Below are 26655 nucleotides of genomic sequence, written 5' to 3'. Positions count from 1 at the left end.
GTAAATAACTTCTCTTTCTCAATGAGAAAGCATGTGCTCTGCCAACATACACAAACGTCAAGCTGTTCCTTGGCTGATCATGAACTGATCCTGTTGTAGCAAAACTCCTCTGCTTTTGTTATCAAGAAATATTGTTGAAGAATTAATCGGTATTACATCAGTTTTCTTAGTTCCTGGGAACTGAACATTACGGGGAATATCTACATGAATGTTCTAGTTTGAGGAGTGTGATCTGAAGTATCTCAGCTGACCCACTTACTGGGCTTTATTTTGCACTGTGGAGCTGACTTAGACACACTGTGCAGGAACAGAAGAGACAGCGTGCAAAGCAAAACCTGACCTCAGCATACATTGTGGAGCTGGATCCTCAATGTTTTTTTCTGCACATCTACCCTCTACTGTGCTGTACAGATCATTCAGGTAGACGCAGACTGACCATCTGAATGATACAGTAGATACAACACATTTTCCTGACAAAATCTATCATAAATTTATTACAAGTGAGTAAGGAAAACAGACTATTTCCTTATCAGAATTGAGATTTTATATGAATAATAATCAATTTAAGTTTGTAGCAGAACAAAGTTTTACTCTTGTTATTTAATACACGTATGTGCCTTTGCACCTATTTTGAAAAAATGGATTTTTTTTTTTTTTGGACAAAACTCCTATCTAAGCATGTTCACTTCTGCGGGAAATAACTGAGCCAACTGGAAAAGGTATTTTTGCCTCCTCAGCTCCTCTGAATACTGTTCCTTAGTTTCTTTAGCATCCCCTAGGCTCCATCATTATCTGTTTTGAGTGCATATTTACCCAGGCAGAACAGAAAAGTGGGAAGGGAGGAAATACATTTTTTTTTTAGGTTAAACTACACTGCATAAAATAAGTGAGTTGGTTTGTCATACTGTGAACTGGCTTCTGAAAAGAAATATTACTTGTCCCAGCTGGAAATAGGATCTTCAAGGAAGGCTACTGCTACTAAGAAGAAATGGGAAATATCGGCAGACATGGTTTCAATTTTGCTATTCCTATTCATGGAAAATAATTGAATTGATTAAAATACGTTTACCTTGCATCAGTGACAACATTGCTAAGTCATAGGTCCAAATTTCCATTGTCTAGGATTATTTTTGTATAGGTATGAGGAAATTTTCTTCTTGTCTATGCCATGAACATTTCAAGAAAGGCTCTATAGAGTAATTCTGTGAATTACAGTTTTGCAGCACAGCAGACATGATGGCAATAATGCTGTCTGTGCACTTTGCCTGTGCTTAGTGCTGTGCTAATGTTTACTGTGTTGCTTTAAATCTTTTAAACCTATTACAAGAACAAGAGAGACATGTTCAAAGGACTACTGATGTCTGAGTGATTTATTTACCCACTATTAGTTTGTCTTCTCCTACTTGAGAATCCATAACAGAGCCAAACAAACTCTTTGTTTTGTTCTGGCAACAGCACCTGGCTTGCTGGAAGCTGCATGGGCTTCTATTGACTCTGGCCTTGCTGGAGACCTGCACTGCCAAAATGACAAGATGCCTTAGACTCTGAGGAAAATGAGATAATATTCAGTTGGCAGACTATTGCTAAATGTGAATAAATGTGAATTATTTCTCAGAATCTTCTTCCCCTTTACTGATTAGAGATTATCTTGCATGGATAGTTAATTAGAAGACCACACACGGTATTTTTAAAATGTACTTTTAAAGTGATATACTCAACAAATAAGAGCAAGAACAATCTGTGGGGGTCTGTCTGTGACCCAGATTTGTACTTTTTACCATTTTGTGAGCTTCAGGCAAAGGCTTGTTATATCTTTCAGCATCTGCTCTCTCTTCAGTTGTGAGCAATCACACCTGACAAACTGGCTTGCAAGAAGCTCAAGCACTAGTGCCAGACCACGCAAGGCTGAATCATGTGTTCTGCTAAGAAGAGGTGTTCACTGCTGGAAATTGCCTGCTGAAGCAGCAGGAGGAGCTTGGAGCAAGTTTTAGTAGGTCGCCCATGTAGAAAATCTCATCTGCGATTACAGAGATAGCCTGGTATGGCAAAACACTTGGCTATGAATGTTCCACACAGCCATATTCTTCATGGCCTCAGAAATTATGGTTGATAACTTCTCAGAGGAAGTCAGCTGCTTTCTCTGGCAGTCTCATTGACAAGGCCTAATATTTCAGGAAAAAAAAAAAGGCTAGAAAAGAAAGTTTAATCATAGCCCTGAGAAGAATTTACAGCCACTTTTCTGGTTCCTCTGACTGGGTACTGGCTTATCACATAGTACTACATGGGATGCCCTATCCTTCATGTCTTCTGATATCTGCCTTAAGTGACTCACTGTGGTTCCACGTTGCCTTTTTCTGATCCAGTTTTTGGAATGCACACTGGAAGAACATTACATACTATGAGAAAAATAAAATGTACAGTCACAGCTATTTCTTCTCAGTGTGCATCATTTAAAGACCAAAAAGCATAGATTTGAAAAGGAAAAAAAAGACATTTATATTGATTAATATTTACAGACTTTCATATACACAATTCTACAGAGGAATGTTCTTAGGGCCCTGTGATAGCTCAGTGGTGTGACAGTAGAGAATATAGCTGCACATAGCTCAAAATGTAGAAGACACTAGTTATTGAGACTTATACAAATTATAAGACTAACGTGTCTTTGATTCAAACTTCCGTGATGAATCCAGTCTCTAAAATCAAGGAACCAAAAGATGACAGGTCAAGCAAATTTTCATGCTGCTTGAGAAAAAAAAATTGTGACTGGCCTTCTTTCCAACTTTCTCAAATGATAGTTCTTACTTCAGCGACACTATAGAAAAAAGCCACAAGCACCAAGTTCAATACTCTGAACAACTCATTTGAACAGATATGAAAGATTCCTTTGAAATTTCCTGCTTTGACAGCATTAATATTCCTCCTGCCCTTCCCCACTGGCTGAATATAACTGTTGAACAGGAACAGAAGACAAACAAGTACCTTGGTATCACTCTCACAAACCTTACTTCTAGGACAAATCTATCTTCACCTCTCCACCTATAGCTTCTATGAAAAGGCTTTGGAATATGGTGAAAGTAAAATATATGGCATTAACATTTAAAAGCAAGAACATTCTGACATCTTAGTCCTTGAAGCATCCTGAAAATGGCATGGAGCATTTCAGTATGTAATAAGATGTACTATTAATAAATCTACTGAAAGAAGGCAAACATACACCAGTATTTCCCATATGGTCACTTTCACTTAAAAGATAATTCTGACTTAGCAAATAATTGATTCTATCTGTGCTTTATACCTGCAGTAACTAAAGTAATCAGAAAATCACCAATGGCTTTTATCAGAGAATCACTGGTTTTTGTTCTGTTACAAGCAAGAGAGGTTTCATGCAAAAGTATGATACAGCACATGTCTAATCTAGGAGTTCTGAATCACGCTCCTCACTAAATGAGAAGAAAAGTAGTTTGGTTAGGTTAGGTACATACAACTGAGAGTTATGAGTGTGCCACTACTTCATGGCACCCTAGGATAATTTGTTAACCACTGAACTTAAAAATAATTTGAATAATGAACTTCTATTGCTACTACTAAAAATTAAAACGTGCAAAAATTTTCACAGCTAGAAACTATTCCCTTCTTCTTTCCTTCATCCCTGTGATCACCTTTGCAATCCTGTCTAGATTATTAAGGGGAAAAAATAATGAGATGAGTCCTCCAAATATTACTTTAAACCACTCTAAAGATCACTTGCCTACCTTTGATTTCTCCAAGCAATTAAAAATGCTGTATATAGTTCAGTAGTTAAATGTCCAAGAGGTGAAATTAGAATATGCATTTGTATTAAATTAAATCATTATGCATCAAAGGAATTACTATATTAATCCAAAATATGCATCTTAGCATTCAGTCTATGGGCTATGTGATTTTTTCTGCAGTGTTCTATTTATTGTGTTGCTACATTTAAAGAAGAGAGAGTTAAAACACATAATGAACACTCAGATTTCTTCCATCTTCCTCTAATGTTGAAGTGAATATAATATCAAGTATTTTGCTTCATTGTTGTATTGATGGTCCTATTGAAACAGTGGCTATCAGAAACTTGCCAATTTTTTCAAAAGGGTATTTTTAACTGAATAGCGAGCCACAGTTTATTTTTCTTCATCTACTTAAACATTTTAGAAGTCAGTCACTGATTGGTAGATAATATCCAAGCTACTGAGCACAGTAAGGAGAGTATATGAGGATTTCAAAAGAACTAATCCTTTGTCTATCAACTAAGTATTATTCAAGCATTTTGTAGTACACTTTCCTAAAGCTGGGAGTACAGGGTCAGATTTACTGAGTGATACCCAAGCCTCTGCCTCATTCAGGACACTGACTCCGACAGTGGTCTGTAACAGATGAAATGGAAAGAAAAACAAATCCATTGCCTGCAGAGTACAATTTTTGTCTCATATTCTTCCCCACATCTGTCAATCAGTAGTTCCTGAGTCAGGGGCTGGATATAGGGCATTGTTTTAAACAAAGCAGTGACAGACCAAGTCTGTATTTATAACTCTGTCCTGCTCAGTCTCCTGGCACTGGAAGTTCCACAGTTTAATTCTGTGCCATGTAAGAGTATTATTTGGATAGCTTTCAACTTGCTGCCTGCTTTTACTGAGTACCTTCATCCACAAACCATGAAGAAAAGTGAATGTTTTTCTAGTTAGTTTTTCCCTACTATGAATGATTACTTTACCTTTAGTCTAGATGAAGATCCTTGCTTCACTTGCAGAATTCACCCCATAGCTGTAGTACCCTCCCTTGGCTTTCTTGATAGTTTTTCAGTATTTTTCCTGAGTATCTTTTTGTTATCTTTAGAATAACATCAGAAATCCAACTACAATTTTAAAAAATATGTTTCTATGGCAGATACAGATTCCTATAGCATTCTAGCAAGCTTGGTGACAGTAGGCATAATCTATGACATGTATAAAGGTGTCTCAAGTTGTGATACGTTTCTTTTTTGCTAATGCTGAAAAGATTTACAGAGTTCCCAGGCACTCATGCAACCGTGCAATAACCCTCAGCTGGGATTTTGCAGGTGATTCCCAAGCTTACACAGACAGGCAAGTAGCAACTCAGATTGCAAAAGAAAGTCGTGCATGAGAAGAAGTTACAAGGTCCTTTACAAGACAGAAGTCACTTTTGTTGTTTTCTGATGTATATCAACTGTGTATTCAGACTTTCCCACATAAGTGAACATAAATGACCAAAACAGCATCTGGATTATCACTGGATAGTGCTTTCTAAAAATATAATCAGATAAGAAAACATATCCACAGTCTGCCCTGCAAGAGAAGAAAAAACTGAAATTAAGGATAATTTGACTAGTCAAGAAAATGCTTGCTCTAACACTACATATTTTGCAACACATGGAATTGTCAATCCTTAGTTCTCAAAGAAGAGAAATTAAAGAAAACCAAACAAATTGTTTTAGGCAGATTTTTGTACCAGGTTAGAGAGTACTCTGAATATTTTCTACTTATATTTCAGGCCATGATACAACAGTCAAGTGCACTGTAAAAAATCAAGTTCTCATAGAGGAGAATTATTTTGGAAGTGTATTTTTAGTTTAGTAGAACCTTTTAGTTACATTCTTGTCACAAACTCATAAATTCCAAAATCAGTAACAGAGACTGCCATGTAACGTACAGCCAGTCAGGGGCCTCTTTTCATAAGCATGCCTTATGATTTTTACCTGCTTTCTCCTGTTATTTTTCCTATAACTGCAACCAACTTTGCAACAGACAGACATTTTCAAATTATCATCAAGAGAGCTTGATTGTAATACATAAAAACTGAATGACCACCTGATTTGACACTAATTTGTGCAACATATATTAATATCCTCTTTAAATCATAATTAAAAAAAAAAGATAAAATAATTAAAATGTTTGTGAGTTACTATGGGTAAAAGTTTTGCATTTTGCTTTGAAAAAACTGCATACTTCAAAGTAAATATTTCTTCAGGATCATAAAACATGGCCTTGGCAAATAGAATTCATAAATACACACACACATATATATTTATATGTAAGCAGTGAAAGCAAAGCTATAATTTAGTTTAATTTTGTTTTCTTGCTGGCAAGAAAGCAGTATGTAAGTTATTCTTTGTCTATGTTACTACTTAAAATGAGATATTAACCTTATTTAATATTTGAAGGTGAAAGTGTTATCTTTATTTTTTTCACAGTATTTTCTTAACTATGAAGTTATCCTCCTTCCTCATGGATGAAATTTTAAGATTTGAGAGCTTTCTTCTATTTTTCTTTTCTCTGGCATAAATTAACTGCACTGAGGCCAATGCCGTTATATAAGTGAAGTGAGAAAAGTACTAAGTATCCCATGGTTTTAGTTCTGACTTATTGCAAGATTGCTTTGATTACATTAAGACTAGTATTATAACAAAGCACTGAAATCCATAAAGCATAAAAGAGACAAAAAAACACAATTTTCAGCCCTTAATGTATTTCAGAGAAAATAGATAAGCCTACTTTAGCCGTTGGAGTGGCTTTCTTTGGCCATACAAGTAGTGCCAATCATCAAATAGTTGTGGTACCTCAAGAATTATTTTTCAACTGCGTAGCTCATGTATTTATTATAGTGGGCTTGAAAAGTATCTGCAACCTCTAACTGTATGACAGGCACTGCTCAGTAAAATACAGTGGTTCACAACTAGTCTACAGATTGTAGCAATATGCCAAAACGCAGCTCAGCATATATGCAGTGAATGATTTTATGGTAAGCACTCACATTTCAAGGTGCTCACAGAGCAGAAATGTGTGTGTGATGGCTGCTTCGTAAATTTCCTTTACATCGTGCTCAGCTAAAATAGTGCATCCTTAGGAAGGTGACTGGATATAAGTGGGCAAAGGTGCTTTAGGATGTTTTGCCTCTTTTATCAGCCTATGCCTAGTTTTTTGTGAGAAGGATAAAAAAAAAGGTTTGTGCCTTAGATAAGAAGCTAGAAATAACACGCAGTTCTAGCTTCTTTTATATTTGACTTTCAAATGTTAACTTCTGCTTGTTAAAATGTACTGTAGATTTAATACATGAGTTAAGATCTCAGGGCTATCTAGGGCTCCTAAGCTAGGTGTTCTTGTACACAATTCAGCAAGAGCTTAGAACTGCACATCTACAACACACTGACTATGCTGTAGCCTCCTAACACAGCAATTTCAGCCACACAAATCAAGGGAATGGTTTTGGTTTGCAAAAATTGCAGTTCAGATGCCTGAAATACAGGGCAAATGGTGCTTCTAAGGTCCTGCCCGGCCTCCAGTTGCTGATCCAGAAGACGTAAGGTCTCCTGTAGAACCTGTCATACCTGCCAGCATTACATGGACGTCTCTGCTAATCTAGGGCACGTCAAATGCCAGAAGCATTGCTTAAGCTGCTGAATGTTTAGATATCTGAATCACACCCTAGATGAACACTGTTTATAATGGAAATATAGTTGCCTAACTTGGTCATATGAGGTAGATTACTTTGGATTTGATATCCAATGAATAGCAGGAAGACATAAATTTGGAAGAAACAGAGGTTTTTTAGACACTCCTCTCCCATGCATCCTTCCAGTTTGCTTAGGATGTGTTCCATTCTGGTCAGCATCCAGGCTATATTCAGTCCCTGTGCTTGCTGTTTAATTCTCCCCACTCTTACACAAGAAATTAATTTAGTTTGAAAATTCTGGAATCAGGTGCCTAAAGGCAGTAGCCCTCTCTAAATTAAATAATATTCTTTATGCTTTGCTTTCTCTGTTGTTTACATCACTCTAAACATATAAGTTCCATTCTGGCCAGCTGACCACCAAAACATTTGTTTCTAGGAAACCAAGCCTCCTCTGCAGGCTTTTCCAAGAAAAATCATCATCCTAGATAGCATGGGAACTTAAGGTTATTCAAACCAACTGTGTATAATCACAACCTTATATAAAATTACACACTAAGGAAATGCTACACAAATCAGGAAGGGACACTGAAAGCTAGGACTCTGGGAAGGATTTAAGGTGGAGTTGAAAAACAAGCTGAACACCATTTTGTAGTCCAGTGCAGTGAAATAAATGACTAATGAAAGCCTTTCATAAATAATGCTGGGAATAGTAAACGTAGGGAGGCAAGACCATCTCCTCAGACAGCAGTACATACAGCTGTAGCGTTCATAGTCCTGAGGGAATACTCAGAAGTCAGAGAAATGAAGAGCTGTCAAAATTCTTTAAGACCTGAAGAAAAGGCTACCACTGAGAAAGTCAAGGCACTGATTCCATTTAGCATTTGGTCAGTCACTTGATTGATATGTATAGATTGATCCAAAAGTAATGCCTCTTATTTATTTCCATGAGATACAAAAAGCACAGTAAAGCTATTTGATATAGCAAATTCTCACATACTAAACACTCTTTTTCAACATAGTAATTTCCATTACCTAGGCATTTTCACCAGCGATGAACAAGAGCTGGCATGTTGAGCTCCTAAAAATCTGTACCAGCAGAGGTGACCCACTGTTGCTGTCACCACTGCTGAAACACACCACTCATTGCTTCACTGTGTTCACATCCACTGGTTAGTTCTAGAAACATTCAGCAAGTGTTGATGAATGTCAATGGGTGCCATTTTTTCTGCATGGGGGAATTCAGTGACACAACTTTGCTTCATTTTCAGGTCAGTTGCCATTGTGTCAGACTGCCCCTCTGCTGCCATCTGTTGCATCGCAACAACATGTATCTGAATATCGGTGGGAAGGTTCAGCCTCTACTGCCATACCACCACCATCTGCCTCTAACTTTGTGAGCCAACATAATAAAACAGGAGTCATTACTTTCAGAGCAGACCTTGTATATACCTATCTTAATGGAGAATAACAGATATAGTAAGATTTTTTAGTCTAGACAGAAGCTATAAAAGAAAGCAACAGGTGGATCTCAAAACCATATAAAAATAGGGCAAAAAGTCGTCATCAGTGAAGGTGATTAATGACTGGAACCAACTCCCATGATTCTCCACCTCTAGATTCCATTTTACCAAGACTGGAATAGATGCTTCATCCAAACAAGACTGGTGATACCCACGAGTTCACATTAGGTGATCTAAACCATATATATTGCTGAAAAGCAGCAAGTCAGAGATCCACTCTTTTCAGAATTGGCAGATTTTCTTAAAGTACACTCACAAGATAGCACAGATGTTGCTTTTTTAAAAGACACAATAATGATTGCATTGATGGTGTGCCAACAATATTGCTGTGTTTAAACGATACTATCCCCAAAGTTCATTTTTTAATTAAAGAAAAAAAATAAAATAATACAGCACATGTTTAAATCATAATCATGCAAAAACACTGTCTGAGTCCTTGATATCATTATATTTTCTGCTTTATACAAAGTGTGCTAAGACACTACTTAAATTGCAAAACTAATAGGGAAGGGATGTACAAATTATGTCTGACCTTGTATTTAGAGTCAGTAGTGAACATAAGATGAATCAGTCTAGCCACCCTCTTTACCAATCATCCAAACCACTCTGAAGTTGAACATTTTGCATCTCTCAGTTCTTTTTAATCTGTATGTGGTACAGCTTCTCCTCTACCCTGAGAAGTGGAACTCTCCTAGCAATTGGTTTGTGGACCACTGTGGACCACTTTTTTCTCAGTTGCCTTTCTCCTTGTTGTGGCAGTTAACAGTGGAATGAGATGCAGAGGTACCAGATACTAGGAACTACAGGATTATTAGAAGTTGACTTCTTGAGTCCTATGCATGCACATATATTACGCATGTGTAGTTATGCTTGCAGTAAACTACTGAAAGTGGCAGCATAACTGAAGGCACCTGTAGAAGCATCTGGAAGACTGACAGTGCTTCCTGGACTGAGTTGGGCCACTGCTGAAGTGTCTTGCGTGCACTGTCTTCAAGAAGACTTAAGATAAACCATAATTATCAGTGCAGTCACTTCTGAAGAGCTAGCTGCCTCTCCAGTTTTGGGCATGAATGTTGCAGACATCTCTGGAGAGTGCACAAGAAGAAAGTGCTTACTCCAAGATTTCCAAGGAGTGTTGGAAGGAAGGAAGAAGTTCTGCTCACCTGAAATTTTAATTTGAGCTACTTCTCCATCTCCTCCTTCACTGTGTGCTCGGACCTCAACAACATATTCACCATCACTGGGGACTGGGACCTCTATTGTGTGTTTTCCAGTTGAAAACAACTTGCCTTCATGTTGTCCATCTGGTCTATATAGCACCTAGGAAAGCCAGAACAAATACTGTTATTAAAATGCCACATTTCCACAAAAAAATATATGTACAATGAGTGAATTAAAAGGTATTAGGTTTATGCGTGTATATATCTCAAAACTTAGTTGCAGGTACCATCTTTTACCTTTTTACCTAGGGTGAATCTAGATAAGATGTTTCTTCATTGTTTTCTCTGTCGTATAACTTATACCAGCTCTTGAAAAATAATTTCAATTTTCTACATTCAGAGTAAGTGTTTGAATGATGGAGGATAGGAATGGAAGGTGGCAAAGAGCACCATATAAAAATCTCACTTCTCAGTTAGGTTTTCTGACATAAAATTGATTACCATTTTCAAAAATTAAACAATTATTAACTTTATTATTAAATTTCAGTGCTGTTAAACTATTGCAAATATGACAGTGTATGTCTTGTGGGACCTTTAGAAAAGATCTCCATTTTCTCTTGAATTATCTCTGGAAAATATTTACACCAATTCCCAAGAATTAATTCACTCCTCAAGGAAAAATTGTACATGTGGAAAATAATATTGATTTTCCTATAACCAAGCAAGCAGCAAAGTTAAACACAAAATAATTTCTGAAGCTTTTTATACACTCTACGGTTAGTATACACTTGCTCTAGTTACACAGTGATTGCATCTGCCAAGGCTAGGTGATAGTTTATTTCCTCTGCCTTCCCTAACTGTAAAGAACTTGTGTTGTTTAACTAAAAAAACTTGTGTTGTCGGTTCTGCAACTGTAGCTTCCATGGAGATAGGAGAGAAAGCTGGTACAATGCAGCTGGTAAAAGGAGAAACTATTAAAGAAGTTTTCTGAAATATTGTTTAGCCTATAGTCTAAATTTAATCATACTGGATATCAGGTTGCTACAGTCAGAGCAGATCTAAACATTACCATAATATGGGTGACTACCCACACTGTTTCCTTATAATATTGACTAAGCCCTTCAGCTCTGCCCTGTGTCTACTAGATGTTTGAGATCTCTGAGCCTGACACCTTCATCTTTAGCATGCAATTATGTTTAAGCTCATTTAGGTACCAAAATGCATTCCTGTTTATAAAATGCAGCTCATTCAGAATAAGCATAGATAAAAATTATTTTCACAGGTCATACTTTGTATCCTTCAACTGCAGACTCATTTGACATTGCTTTCACATGATCCCAGGTGATGATGTACCTTGAACCAGATCTTACAGAGCTGATGATTCTTGGACGTTGGCTTGGAGCTGAAAAGCAACATATGCATTAATGTGCAAAGAACTGAGACTTACTAATAAACCTTCAGTGAAATTTTCATGAATATATAGAAATGTAAAAAGGGAAATTATATCTAATCTTCATATAGGTATGCAGTTTTCTTCCTTGAACTAAGTGCTGCAGCTTTGGCCAGGTAATTTTGTATGGCTTGTGCAGTGCCTGCTTTGTGGGTTTGTCCTTCTGTGCTGTCAGAATGGAAGTACCTAAAATTATCCTTTACTATGCTGCTGACCATGTGTGTTCGCTGGCATGCAAATATATACAAAACCTCCCTGAAATGTGGCTGAAGTCATATTTATTCATTGAAATTTAATATTTAATTAACTATTTAAAGGCAATTCTAAAGCATTTAACTCAGTTAATCAGAGCACCCCGCTGCAGAAGCTGTTGATCATATTTCACACTATAAGCGTATAAAATATATTATTCAGCAGAACCCTGCAGATCCAAGTTGCCCAGTACAGTATTTGCTGACAGAAGTCCTCTAACTAGTTGTACACATTTTTAGTGCAGAGAAGTGTGTTACAAATATACAAGATATATTTCTTAATTGAACACTGCTATGCTAAGAATGTTCAGAGAGACCTGGAATATCATGTCCTGCTTTGGGTTCCCCAGTACAAGAAAGACACTGATAATGTGCAGTGAGCTTAACACAGGGCCGCTGACCTTGTAGGGAGCTGGAGTACCTGCCCTTTGAAAGGAAGGTGGGAGAGACAGGCTTGTTCATTCTCAAGAAGAGGTTGCTTTCTTTGGAGCAACTTATGAGCAGCCTGTCTGCATTTATCAACAAGATTGAGCCAGGTTCTCTAAAGTGGTGCATGGCAGGAGGGATGAATGACAAAAGACACACATTTGACAAGAGGCTCAGGCTAGGAAAAAGTTAGACAGTAGAACAGAGTTCACAGGGAGGGTCTTCATCCCCACAAGACCCAACCCTGAGCATCCTGGTCTGAGCTTGCAGCTGACCTTGCTTTGAGAAGCATGTAGGGACTTCTGAGTCCTTTTCACCCTTAATTAATCTAGAAACGTAAACCATGCATCTCCTTATTGGCTTTGGTAAGATACATGGAAAAAAAAGGGAGGAAAGAGAGCCTTAGCTCAATTTTTCATACAGAGAATCAACACTACATAAAGGGAAAATGTCTGATACACAAATGAGATGCCAAGCTTGAAAAAATGATAGAAGTGATACAACATGCAATAATGACATACAGAACATTATAAATAACCTAATGCTCAATTTACTTACGTGCTTTCCTGGTAATAATGTCAACGGTTCTACTGGGAGGTCCATAGCCTGCACTATTGAAGGCAGACACATCTATGTGGTAGCGTGTATTAGGCTTCAAGTTTTCCAGTTTGGTTGAATACTCTTGATTGCTTACTTGTACCCTTTGTGCAGCTGCTTCTTTATCATGAGCAGCCCAGTAACGAATCTGTAAACAAATTGAATAATTAAATTTAACGTACTTTGTTATAAAGAAAGTTTATAAAATATGGTGTATACATTTTGATACTACATACTCTGGATGTTAAGTGAGCTAAAAGACATTTAACAGCAAATGCATGGAACTCCTTCTCCAGGTGAACTATAGTTGTCTATAAATGTATGTATTATGACAATTTTTCTCAGAGTGGATTAATTTGTTCTCAGCTAAGTCACTAAAAGCCTGGGAAATGGATAATGCCTTTGGCCAAATGAGGCTATTTTCTTGCTGTTATGATGCTGAGCATTTTACTCAGAACTTTAATATTGTTCTCCTACACTAGATGGTAGACTATGCTCTGCTATTGATTTCACAATACTGTGTGTAAACTCTCTAATAAATCTATTCTCTTTGTACTTCTCTCTAGAGAAATGAGAAAAATTCAGTCATCTTGGGTGCGTACATAAACATTTTCTGAAGTTCTCTGGCTAAATTCAATGTGATTCCATAGTACAATGTGACATTTGTCAATGTAGTTGAGAAAGAACCTTTAAGTGCTTAAAATAGAGGGAAAGCACCAGTGTAAACCTATCTTAAAATACAAAGTCAATTAACTGTACAGAGAAAACCTGTCAGTTTTTTTTCATGAAATTGTTCATTTTACTTTAATTCATTACACATATACAACCATACAACCTCCTTGGCATTCTTGAACATAGTCTTAGATGCACAAATATGACATTTTTTTGTTTCTTTTTATGATTGAAAAGATTTAGAAATCGCTATCAAAAAAGATTGGCTTCAAAAATAATGAGATCTGAACTGATATCTATTTCTTACCTACTTTTCTATGAGCTACTTGCTCACCAGCTCTTCTTCTATTGACCCTTAGACTTAAATGTCTTATCGCATATTATGTAATTTTTTTTTCCCTTGAGTAAAAAGTGTTTTTTCAAGAACTGTAGGAGCATCATAAGGATATCTGAGTGGACAGCCTTTGCCCTGAGATGAATGAGGGCAATGAATGAATATGCCCAATCAATTCCGCAAGCTTCTCCAGAATGCTGGTAACTTCTGTTTTGTGAACAGCTTCAAATTGGTAGGGGATCTTAACATTTCAGCTGGCATTTACTACACTCTTCAAATCAGAATTGATTTGATGGTCAAAAATGTATTTGCTCCTAAGAGCAGCTTTATTGTAGATATCAAGTAGTCACTGAAGACTTATTCATTCATTTTTTAGCATGTTCTACTGCCAATTATCTGCTTCATGTAGAGATGGCAAACACCTTATATGAGAAGCTTTTGTTAAACATTAGACATATATTGGAAGCTTTTGAATACCCTGGACTTGCAAAATTTTCTACTTTTTTACTGTTCACTTACACTACAGGAATATTACAGGCATAATATAATAAGTAATGTACAGCATCAAACAAGACAAGTGAGAACAATGAATGAAAATGTAAATTACACTGACAACATATTACATTTCAGGTAAAAATAATATAATTTAAAAACTAAACTGAATCTAAATCCCAAATACTGTTGCTCTTGGCTGAAATGTTGTGGATTTAACTGCTCCTACAATGTGAGTCATATCTCTATAGTTGGATCGTTGTAGCTACTCTTGTAAAATTTGAAATAAGACAACTCCCTTTAGAGCTAAGAGAAAGTATACTGTCTTCTTTATTCCTACATTTCTCTTCTCACATATTATTTAAACACTTTAAGAGCCTTCTGAAATACTTAGGAATTTCCCTTTCACTCTCTTGCCTGTCTAGAAGTGGTATCCAGAATGATGTGCCCCACTGTTACAAGAATCCATATTTTCCACTTTGCTCTCTTTTTTTTATTTCAGAGCATGGACATGAATCTCAATCAATCTATTTTTTTCCCAGTGCTCTGCATTTACCTTGCTAAGGTAGTCTATGGATCCTTAGAGGACAGAGAAGAATATTTAACTCCAACTCCAGAGGCTGTTGAAGGAATTAAGCCAAAACCAACAAAGGGTTCACACAATGATTGGTGGAAAGAGAATGCCTTTGCCATTATGAATTAGCACAGTTGCCTGTGTTCAAAATTAGGGGAAAAAACCCACTATCTTACTTTTTCTCTCTTTTAATTCAAATTTTAATATACTGAAATATATCTGAAGATTTTTGTTAGTGTCATGAAACAACATCTTTCATAGCATGGAAGCTTTACATAGGAGGGACAGAAAAGAGACATTCTATTCATAATAACAAAATGTTAATGACTTATTTCAGTGAGAGGAACAATAGCAATGAATGGAGATAAATGTTTTTAATAAAATAAACATCTGTTTCATAGAAACAGAAGGAATCATATAGTGTCTGTGGTATTGCATGCACCAAAGAGCTGTGGTTTTTAGCAGTATACTGCAAGAACTCACAAATCTTAAATTCTCTGTATGGATGGAGATAGTTTTCTTACTTTATCTCTCCTTTAAGTGTGAGCTGAAGACACTCCACTGTAATGGCAATATGTATCAGCTCACACTCATCACTGCGATGGTAGTCATTCTGACAGTATGCATTAGTGTCAAGAAAATCTGACTCCTCCTAGTGTGAACAACATCATGTCACATGTGAAATACCTCCAGATACATAACTCAGAATACTCTCACCTCTTAAACTCTAGCATTTAGGTCAGTTATGGCACTGTCCGGTAATAATAAAAACCAATGTGAAACTGAAAAAACGTTTTGGTGAATGAGGGACTTTGTCAACAAGTGTTACAGCTAAGCACTAATTGCAAAATAAACATTGGAAAATTTCTTTATGCATATACAGACAGAACCTTCTAGACATTTTCATTCTAATTTTATAAATCTGTGCCCATTTTATAGATCCGTGCCCTTTCCTCTACAACTTGTATCGCAACTTCAGAAAGATAGTCTACAGCTTGAAGAGCCTTCTATTTTTCTGCCTTGTACAAATAGCTCCTACAGGAGTGATGAGGATAGCATTCCGATCTTCAGGAGCATAGGACTTTCTTTTCGCCCCTACTGGCTTACCCTTTGCTGCTCTCCTCTCTGCTAGAACGAGGCTGATAATTGTTCTAGAGAAAAAGATCTCAGTATGAACATGCTATTGAACTCCATGCAGCAGTAACTTATGCCTATTTGTCTGCTTATTAATGCATCAGATACAAACTTTTCTTCCCAGTCATGATAACTAGAAGATTACTTTAGGGAAAGAACAAAAAAAAGAGAAGAAACTCAAAATTTTAATACCACTGCTTATTGTACATATTCAAGCATTCAATTCATGCTGGATTTGTGAAACTGTAGTAATTTGCTAGGAATCAGTGGATGAACCATCGTGCTCCAGCTGACAAAATAAGGCAACATCCCTTACATGTGTTTCCTGTGTAGCGGAACTTTCCATCCATTGCCAGGGTATTCCACCTTTCTTCAGAACTGCAGTTATCCTCTTTCCATCCCAGTAGTCTTCTGTGCTTCTTTTCCACTGCAATATTGACTTTTCCCTGTATCTTATTTTTTTCTGATGAACGAACACAGGCCCATCAGCCTCATCTCAATGCCTGGAAAGGTTATGGACCAACCTGATCTTCTATGATTGAGCTACCTGGCTGGTGGATGAGGGAAAGGCTGTTGATCTAGTCTACCTTGACTTCAGCAAAGCCATCGATGCTGTTTACTACAGTATTCTGGAGAAGCTGGGCAGCCCGTGGCCTGGTACACTCTTTGCTGAGTGAAGAACTGGCTGGACAGCCAGACCCAGAGAGTGGTGGTGAATGGCTTTAAATACAGCTGGTGTTCCCTAGGGGTCGGTATTGGAGCCTGTTCTGTTCACTATCTTTATTGATAACCTGGATGAGGGCACTGAGTGCACCTTCAGTAGGTTTGCAGATGACAACAAGCTGGCTGGGACTGTCAACCTGCCTGGGAATAGCAAGGCCCTTCAGAAAGATCTGGACAGGTTGGATTGCTGGGCTGAGGCCAATGGGACGAAGTTCAACAAGACGAAGTGCTGGGTCCTGCATTTTGGCTGAAACAACCCCAGGCAACGCTACAGGCTTGGGGGAGAGTAGCTGGAAGATTGTGTGGAAGAAAGGGACTTGCAGGCGATGGCCAATGCTCGGCTAAACACGAGGCAGCAGTGTGCGCAGTTGGCCAAGAAGGCCAATGGCATCCTGGCTTCTATCAGAAATAGGGTGGCCAGCAGGAAGTGATTTTCAGCTCTGGTGAGGCCACACCTTGAGTACTGTGTTCAGTTTTAGACTCCTTGCTACAAGAAAGATATCGAGGCCCTGGAGTGTATCCAGAGAAAGGCAATGAAGCTGGTGAGGGGTCTGGAGCACAAGTCTTTTGGGGAGCAGCTGAGAGAGTTAGGATTGTTTAGTCTGGAGAAGAGGAGGCTCAAGGAAGATCTTACTGCTCTCTATAACTGTCTGAAAGGAGGATGTGGTTGCCCTCTTCTCCCATATAACTAGCGAAAGGACAAGAGGGAATGGCCTCATGTTGCACCAGGGGAGATTAAGATTAGGAAAAACTTATCCTCCAAAAGATGGTCAGGCAACGGAATAGGCTGCCCAGAGAGGTGGTGGAGTCACTGACTCTGGATGTGTTCAATAAAAGTTTAGATGCTGTACTAAGGGACATGGTTTAGTGGGGAAACATTGGTGGTAGGTGGATGGTTGGACTGGATGATCTTGGAGATCTTTTCCAGCCTTGGTGATTGTATCATTCTCTCTTCTTCCCCTGATGTTCCCTGTCAGAAACTTAGTTGGCTTTAGGTAAAAATAGTGCAAAATAAAAATGTGACCTAAAATGCCTATGGGAATGTTCTCCCACCATCTTCTTCCACTAGTCATCCTCAATATCCCTCCATATGTCCTTTCCCCACCACACATTGCATTTTTAAACATGAATTGCTGTGCTCTATCACTACTGCAACCCAACCTTTCCAGCCCCCTTTGCCACCGGTATCTCTGCATCCCTACAAGTTCCCTGGTGTGCACCTGCTCATCGTCTGTTCAGGTTATTCCCAGCACCAAGGCTTCTTGCTCACTTTCTGCATAGACAGCCCGACTTGGAAGTGCAACTCTGCTACATGGCTAGCAGAGTTGAGCTCACAGATCTACACTCTCCACTCTACTCTCATATTTGACCATGACTTTTTTCAATTAGATTCTAGTTGCACAAAACTCATATGAAACACCAAACCAATGTGCTGTTTTAAGAGTTACAGTTGATGATGTCAGTGCCTTTATTTCAAATCTCAGTTTCCTGAGCTTGTAATTGTGCTTATAACTTTATGTGTGCATTCTGGAGAATCAACAATCTTCAATCCTTTTACATAGGACACTGTGCTAGTTCCTGCTGAGATCTCCACTGTGATCTGTGTCTTGTTACAATATCCCAAAAATATTACACGTATCTCATGGAGAGATAAATCGATATAATGAAATATAGAAGCAAGTACTAGTATTTAAAAGAACATTTATTCATATATTTCAGTCACGTAGACACATTCTATGAAGTTACCCTCAGTTCATTTTGGAACACAGAAGCTACCATCAAGCAGCTGATGACTTAAACATCAAAGCAAATCACTAACAATCTAGTGCCTTTTCTGGAATGCAGCCAAAGTAAGCTGGCTGAGTTCATCTGGCTGTGCATGGATGATGTAAGAATTCCCTGCCACATGTAAAGCTACACGGTCATTTCTAGTTGCAACCATCCTGTGGCTGTTATCATCTCTGTAAAAGGACATGAACAATTTTTACCAGTACTACCACTTACTTTTGGACCAGAAAAACATACCTTGAAGCTCTTTCTCATGTGAGGAATAGAAACCACGAACAAAACATTGCCTTGCACAATAGCACTGTACATGTTCTACAAGATTATATGTGTATTTCACCATGTTCCACTTAATAAAGAACTTGTGGGTGAACTGTATTAATAATTGCTGATAATTTAAATGGGTCATGAGTTACTTACAATTTCATGTCTCTGTTGACAATTACGCCTTAAATTTAATTTCAATATGTTTTGAGAAGGTAAACATACGCATTTGATTACATAACATAAACAGACAGCATTATTTCATGATATAACGATGACTTGCCAATATCTTAGTAAGGAAGTACAGAGCACCAACAATAATCTCTTTCTCGGGATGTGAAATCTGAACAGCAAGCTTAAGACAAGTGAACCTTAAGAGCTAGAATGTTACAATAGGAATTACCCTTGCATTTAACTATGGAAATTGAATTAATGAGAAAACGTGCAGTGTTGCAGTTAAACTCACCTGATACCCTTCCACAGATTTCTCAGTAACATGATGCCAAGAAACAGAAATTTCAGAAGATGACAAAACTTTCACGCTCACATCTGTAGGTACCTCAGTTGGAGCTGGAAGATAGAACACATGTTAAATATCCAACTTCATTTGGCGCTACTGTTAAACTCATCTACAGGGACTCATCGTGTATTAGTCTTCAATCTGTTTTTACTTGTGTAAACTTTAAATTCAGTGATGATCTATATGGGAAGGGACTATTAAAAAAAAAAACAAAAACAAAGCAACAATTCTTTACTTGGCTCAGATTATGTATTTTTATGTTTTAAGAGATTCCATCTGTGTAAATTAAAAACTGGCTTTGACAAAGAACTGAATGAAGCATCCAGTGATCATTTACTAAATTGGACAGCAGTTGACAGATTAAAACATGTACATCTTTTTTTTCTTTTTTTCTTTTTTCATAAGGTATCTACACACAACTATTCCTATGTATGTCACTTAGTCATAATGACACAAAGTTTTCATGAGACCAGATATTAAAGAGCTGAGTAGTGGCACATATAAACTTAAACATATGTGTGAAATAATCTGAGAGCACCCTTTTATCAGGCGTATGTTTGAGAATTGATTTTGTTTTGTTTTGTTTGGATACCAGCCAAGTTAGAATACAGACCATAATAATGTAAGGTTTTTATTTAAGAAGGCTGAAGGTAAATTACAAAAAGCTGTTAATTTCACCATTGCCTGTATTTTAAATGAGGCAAGGAACTTCAAAAGCCATAAGCTTAGCAATGTTTACAAAAGATAAAGTTTTTCAAACTAAGAACAGCACCCTTTTGTGAATCTTTTGAAGCAAGTTGCAACAGACAGGCATGGCAGCACGAGCTGAGGAAAGCTTTAATATACTTAATCTTCTAACTGGGCATCAAGTCAACTATGCATCAAAACAGCCACTGTTAAGAAAAAAATCAGCTACATCTCATATGAAAGGTATCCTAGGTAACAAAATAATCTTATATGCAAAGTTACCTTTTGTAATTGTCTTTCAGTGGCTGTTAATAATGTAAATGTATAATTGAAAAAATGATGCATTATTGCAAAATTGTTTTCACTATGACAGGCATTTAGATAAGCAAGAGGCCTGTGCACTCACTGCTAGCAGTCATTACTCTCTACTAGCAATGGAAGGTATGACATGGAGCTGTCAGATATGGAACTTGGCTTAAAACATGTGGGAAAGCGGAAGTTCTCCAGTAACAAACTTTAATAAAGATGCCCACAATTATAAGTAGACACACATAGATATGTTACCAAATATACAGCTTAACAGAAATACTGTCGCTGTGTATATGTATGTATGTATGTGTGTGTATGTATGCTTGTAAATATTAGTATGGAATATTGTATGAGCGTATACTTTAAAATCCCTCTGCTGACTTTGAGAAGCTGTGATTTCTGATAGTAAAATCACTTGCTGATTCAGAGGCACAGAAGTACAGATGGAATAAATGTGATCATCCAATCCAGTTCCAAATCAGTGTCAGAATCTTCATCATATTAATCACAGAATTTCCCAGAATGTTTCATATTGAAAATTTCCAACTAAAAGGAATTTTGCTGATACAATATTCTAAATAGTATTTCATCTGCTCATGATTATTTATGAGCTTGACATTTACATCCCTATTTGGCATCTATGTTCTGTAAATGTTTGCAGGCTTTCCTGAACCAGAAAGATGACATCAGCTGCTTTTCTCCAGACCTTTAATTCCGTAATTCCATCAATTAAAAAAAAAAACAATAACAATCAAATGTGCTTCCAGTAAATCCTTGTCACTAAAAAAGAGCTGTCATTGCACAATTATCTTCTAGATGTAACTTTATAAAGTTAAGGATGGAAGGCAGCAAGGGGACTTTGTACAATTTCAGAGGCAAGAACAGAATGCTTTTTGGATTAACTTTCTTTACATCTGCTGGAAAATTCCTTCTAACTTGTTCTGCAGTTCCTGTGTTTGGTATGTTCAGTAGTCAAGTCACAGTTTTGCACAGCAGCTGTTAGCAGTACTGGTAACGTTTACAGCAGCACAAATCTGACATTTTTTGTGCTTCTTGTGTTTGAAATCTATGAAAAGAAGTAGGTTTACTGAGCTTCTACTACATTTGCTCCCTATATCTGGCATCACTTGTTCACAAGTGTTTCTACCAATAAAGTGTCTGAACTTTGCTAAAATCTATGCTAGAACACCAGCAACCACCAAAATGATTTATTTATCTGGAAGCTGGCACTGCTGCACATTTGCTTTTCTTCCACCTTTTGGAGCTACTAGACTCTGCCATGTCTCTGAACTTAGAGAGCTATACAAACACATCCCCATCCCTGACACGGTTAGTGTAATCCTAACATAAATACATGTGAGCTTATCCGTCTGCTGTCGATAAGGCCTTTGAGAAAGGATGGATACTGAAACATTATTTGGCAGTTATGGCTTTTATTATACCATAGCAATTTATTAACTTATTTAGACAATTGCAAAAACAATCATAATTTGCTGCTGTTGAAGACGATATCCGAAGTTTTTTTGTTTTGTTTTGTTTTAAAGATTAATATTAATCTCTTCAGATAGCTGAGTGTTGCTAGCTTGAATCCTGAATTATCATATGAAACAAAAAGGACTACTTTATCTTTTCTTTGTGTGTGGGCGATTTGTGTGCAAAGTTCCCATTAGTGCTGATGGGAATCATGAACATAAATCTCCCATGAAGTACACAGAACAAAGAATAGAGTTGGAAGTGTGAGAATGTGGCCTTGTTATCATAGCCCTCCTCTTGGCTCTTTCATCTAGATCTGCTGACTTTGTGAAAGAGATTCTGTTCTACAGAAAGAAAAAAAAATGAGCAATTCTTTGGGTTTTGGCAGAAATTAATAAACTATACTTTTCTAAAAACAGGCTTGAGTAATTATGTTGCAATTAGGATATTGTATATATTTCTTCTGATTTAAGGTAAACTTCTGGTGCTTATCCTCCTCTGTTAATTTTGAAAATGTCATTTAAACTTCAACCATAGCAATCACAGCATGTGAAATAATTCCAGCAAGAATTAAGAAAATGATTTTAGTGAAATGCCAGGTTTTCATTAAATTATTCAATTGGTATCTCTAACATCCAAACAATAATAAAGAATGTGACAAAGCTGACTTATATTAGACTCTAAACATGCTCACAATGTAACTAAATAGAACTGAACTATCATTACTTCACAATTTTTGGGCTGCATACTAGAACAACAGACTTCAGTGTGGTCTGTTAAGAATAAAAAAACCAATACACGTGTCAATCACATGTATTAAGATCACACTGGCAGAACTGTGGGATAATTATGAAAATTTTTTAGATAATAAATGTGGAGATAATATATATATCAATTTAATTATTAAATCTTTTAAAAGTATGAAAAATCTTGAACACTTCTGCAGATTGCTCATTAAGACTGCAAGTATAACCAAGTAATCTCCAGCACTTAGAAAGTAGAGTCCAATGTTATTAACTGTGAACAGCAATTGTTTGTGAGCAAAATACATTCTCCTTGCTGAAGGACAGTTGCTATATTAATTAGGGACCTGGTTCTCCCTAATGTCATGCTGATTTGAATCCACACTGTAAACATCATCTGGAAAAATTAGTACTCACCGTCTTGTGCTGAATAAATGACAGCAGTGAGACTGAATGGTCCATCTCCTTTGTTGTTAAAGGCTTTCACTTTTACTTGGTACTGGGTGGAAGGAGGCATTGATTCATCCTTGTGGACATAACGGCCAATTTCAGGATTAGTAACTGTAACTCTTCTCCATTCTTTTTCACCAAATGGCTTGAAAGCCACTATGTAACCAAAGTTATTGCCATAGTGGTATTCTCTTGACAAAGGCTAAAAAGGCAAAAGACAAAACACTGATTTTTGCAGCTGGTCAAACAAATAGATCACTGAAGAAAAGTAAATTATATGAAAAGTATCATTGTGTATTCTGAAAAAATAGTGATCTAAAGTTCAATTTTCATCTGATTTGCTTCTACTGTTTGCTCCCACCCTCTTGAAAAAAAAGCACCACCTTCATTATGCAGATCTGTAGTAGCACCCTGCTGCTAGTACATTTTAAGGTCTTATTCCTCCTCAAAACTCACTGCAAGACACATCAAGCTATTGCCTACAGAAAGAAACCAAAAATAACTGTGTATCACAACTGTTGTCAGCTTGACTTAGGAAAAAAACTCTTTCTTAAGCAATAAGCAAAGGAGGATATGAAACAGATGCACTATGCAAATCTCTGGGTATATGTACATATGCAGAGATTATTTCTGCAATACACACAGAGAAAATGGAAGTGTCTAGTTTAAATTATATTCATTTATGTAAAGCTAGTGATCAAGGAATCCTGTCTGCGCAACTGATTAAGAGAGATGGACATATTCAAAGAATGATTAATCCTATCTCTTTTCATTGATGAGAGGGTCCAGTTAGTTGGTTTAGGCTACCTACTCACCTAGCTACTATCTGGCAAAAGTTTAAATGAAAATGACTTCCACTTTCAGCATGAACATTAAAGGTATCTATCTAAAGATATTTCTTGAAACTGCAATTGATGCCCTATAACCAGGAATACTGAAAAATATAAAATTACAGAAAACTATCTGCTATAAAAATTTTTGCTTCATTTACCAAAGCTCTACACTCAGTGATTCCTCCTCTGTCCATGGAGCCTTAGCCAAAACTATCAGCACGTGTAGTGCAACCAAAATAATGTCAGTAGCTCATCTGAAGGCTGACCAAAAACATCCTTTCAAAACAGAATTCCTGCATTACTTCTTCACATCCTGTAAATCCCAGAGATGAAATATCTTCTTTTGTGGTAGCAGATTTGGAACAGTACAGACTTTCCATGCATCTCAGGACCAAGAAGATCAGACCCATGGAAGTATACGCTTGCTTTCATCTCGGTACAATACCTACCATCCATGTTATTGTCAGCTCTCGATTGCTTCCACCTCCTCCCCCAACATCAGAAGGAGCCACATTAGGAGCTAGAAAAACAAAAGAGACAAGAAAATTAACTACAGAGTATGCAGTCAGTAAAAAGAAAGCAACAGCATGATTTTCTTTTCTTTTTACCAGTAAGTCCAATGAGCACATGTGGGCCACAAAATTAAAATAATGATAGTCTGTAATAGCTGTCAGTCTGTGGTCTTGCCAAAACTAAAGTATAGCTACTGCTACAGGAAACATGCCAGTTCAAACCATAGTTAGCAATCAATAGTTCTTCTTTTTAACCATACTCTCTACAAGTACTTAATTTAATATTCAGAAGTGGAACACTACTCATAGGCCTCAACAGAAAGACAGCATATGGTTCTTATGCTTCCTCAGATACTGATATTCCAAGGGCTCAAGTACTCAGGGAATAAACATGTATTTATGTTAACAGATTGTGATTAGTTCCTATTGAATGGATTTACTATTTCAATAGATTTACTCACAATGTGTTACATCAATCCCAGGAGTACATGTTTGAAGCACCTCCTTCTTAGTCCTATTCTAGTTCAGATGAATGGCAGATGTCTTCTTGATCGGCATGGGTAGATACTCAGAACCAAAGCTGGCCTTAAGTAATTTAGTAACTGCATTTCATACTGTTCTATGTGATGCAATAAAATCTGCTAATCTCTCACTGGTGCACAGTTGAGTGGTAAGGTAAGAAAGACAGCCTCAAGGGTTTATTAGAAGTCATTCCTATATTTAATTTCTGTCAAACTCCGTATATTTATATTTCCATAAGACTCTGTCTATACCTATATATGTCTGTACCTATATTTTCTTAACTACCATGAACAGCTGAAAACTGTTTTCTCTCTGGAATCCAGTACAGACATTTCTCCAAAATTTTTCTCTATAATCGTATACAGAAAACACCCAGCAAGAGCTGTCTAATTAATTCATGACATATTTGCACTAAATATGATGATTTCATTGCTATTGTCTGTCGTGGTTCTGTATTTACTTGCAGTCTCTCAATAAGAAGGAGATGCAAAGTACTGCTGGAAACAGCAAATGATGGCTAATGCACATATTGTGCATTAAATGAGCCTCAGGTGATCATGTATTAACTACATGCTCTAATGACATGGACACATTCTTTGTGTTAAAATATTCTTACATTATCAGACATTTTCTCCTACAAATCAGTAAAGATCACAGGAGAGAAAGAGGATAGTTCCTGAGTGGTCTCCCTCTATTTAAATAAAATGTTTGCTGAGGTCTACTATCAGGATCGCTTGGGAATAAACAGGAAAGCAGAAAAGAATTAATGTATTTAGAAGGGAAAAAAAATGTAAAAATAAATTTGAAATTGGAACCTTCATATGATGCACAGTTTATGTTATTTACTTCTGGCCTTCCAGAAAAAAAAAAATCAGTGGAGAATGAGGCTAATCATAAACTGAAGCTAAAATAGAATCATCAGCCTTTGATCAACTGAGTTTCAAGAAGTCACTGTAAAATATGGGTGTTATTGATGAAGAATGCAGATTTTATTAAAAGGTCTCTCTTCCATAGCACAAAATCTTTGCATGCTAATTAAAATGTTATTGAAATTAAAGTTATCCACAAGAAGAGAGACATCAGAACTGAAAAAGACATTGATAACATTCGAGTTGAATGAACATTATCTGTCACAAACAGTACAACAGAGATGCAGCATTTTGCTGCTGTTTCACAGATGCAGCACCGTTTGTTGCTGTTTAACACAGAACAAATGTTAAAAATAATGGCAATGTGTAGAAATGGGCTGTTTAGGCAACAAAATACTTAATTTCCGCATTTTAAGATGAAAACGCACACACAGTTCTGTTCTGTAGCACCCTGGAGGGTGATAATGCATCCCAAATGCTATTGTTGCTGCTTATAAAAATTCTAGCTTCTGCAAGAAAATGTTCTTGGGCATACAAGTTTATCAGCAAATAGTTACTGACTTATGAGCTCTTGTAGCATTGCAAGAAGTCTTCACTGATTCTTAAGATAATACACTGAAGTTTTGCTTTGTTTCACCACAGATGTCTATCAACATCCACCAAAGATGACAATAATGCTGTATATGGCAAATTGGACGACAGACTAACAGATTGCATTTTGCAAACCACTACACCCTGCTAAAATAGTGGAGCATTTGCAATCGTGAGGGGTGTATAAAGAGGCTAAAACAAACTTCATGAATGTGAACGTGGCACGCTGCGGGGCACTACCATGGTCACCACCTGCAAGTGTTCCTTCTGAGACCTGTGCCAGTCCCTAATTTTTCTGCCTCTTTCCTGAAATTTAAAAAATGGCTGTTG

The 26655-nt window shown here is 37.0% G+C and overlaps 1 protein-coding gene across 1 annotated transcript in view; it reads right to left on the bottom strand.

The window, feature by feature from the left end:
* The window catches only part of CNTN1 (contactin 1), a 240770-nt gene that overhangs the window by 6687 nt on the left and 207428 nt on the right, over window positions 1-26655 (bottom strand). The window contains exons 19-24 of the mRNA XM_085219578.1: window positions 24281-24351; window positions 22966-23200; window positions 19283-19386; window positions 12800-12986; window positions 11404-11516; window positions 10118-10274 (exon numbers count right to left, since the gene is read on the bottom strand). Coding sequence (XP_085075704.1) covers window positions 10118-10274; window positions 11404-11516; window positions 12800-12986; window positions 19283-19386; window positions 22966-23200; window positions 24281-24351 — 867 coding nt within the window. The remainder of the gene's footprint in view (window positions 1-10117; window positions 10275-11403; window positions 11517-12799; window positions 12987-19282; window positions 19387-22965; window positions 23201-24280; window positions 24352-26655) is intronic.

Source organism: Meleagris gallopavo, chromosome 1 (genome assembly GCF_905368555.1).
Source record: "Meleagris gallopavo chromosome 1, MGAL_WU_HG_1.1, whole genome shotgun sequence".
In the NCBI taxonomy this organism is placed as follows: Eukaryota; Metazoa; Chordata; class Aves; order Galliformes; family Phasianidae; genus Meleagris; species Meleagris gallopavo.
This window is presented reverse-complemented; position numbering and strand designations above follow the sequence as displayed.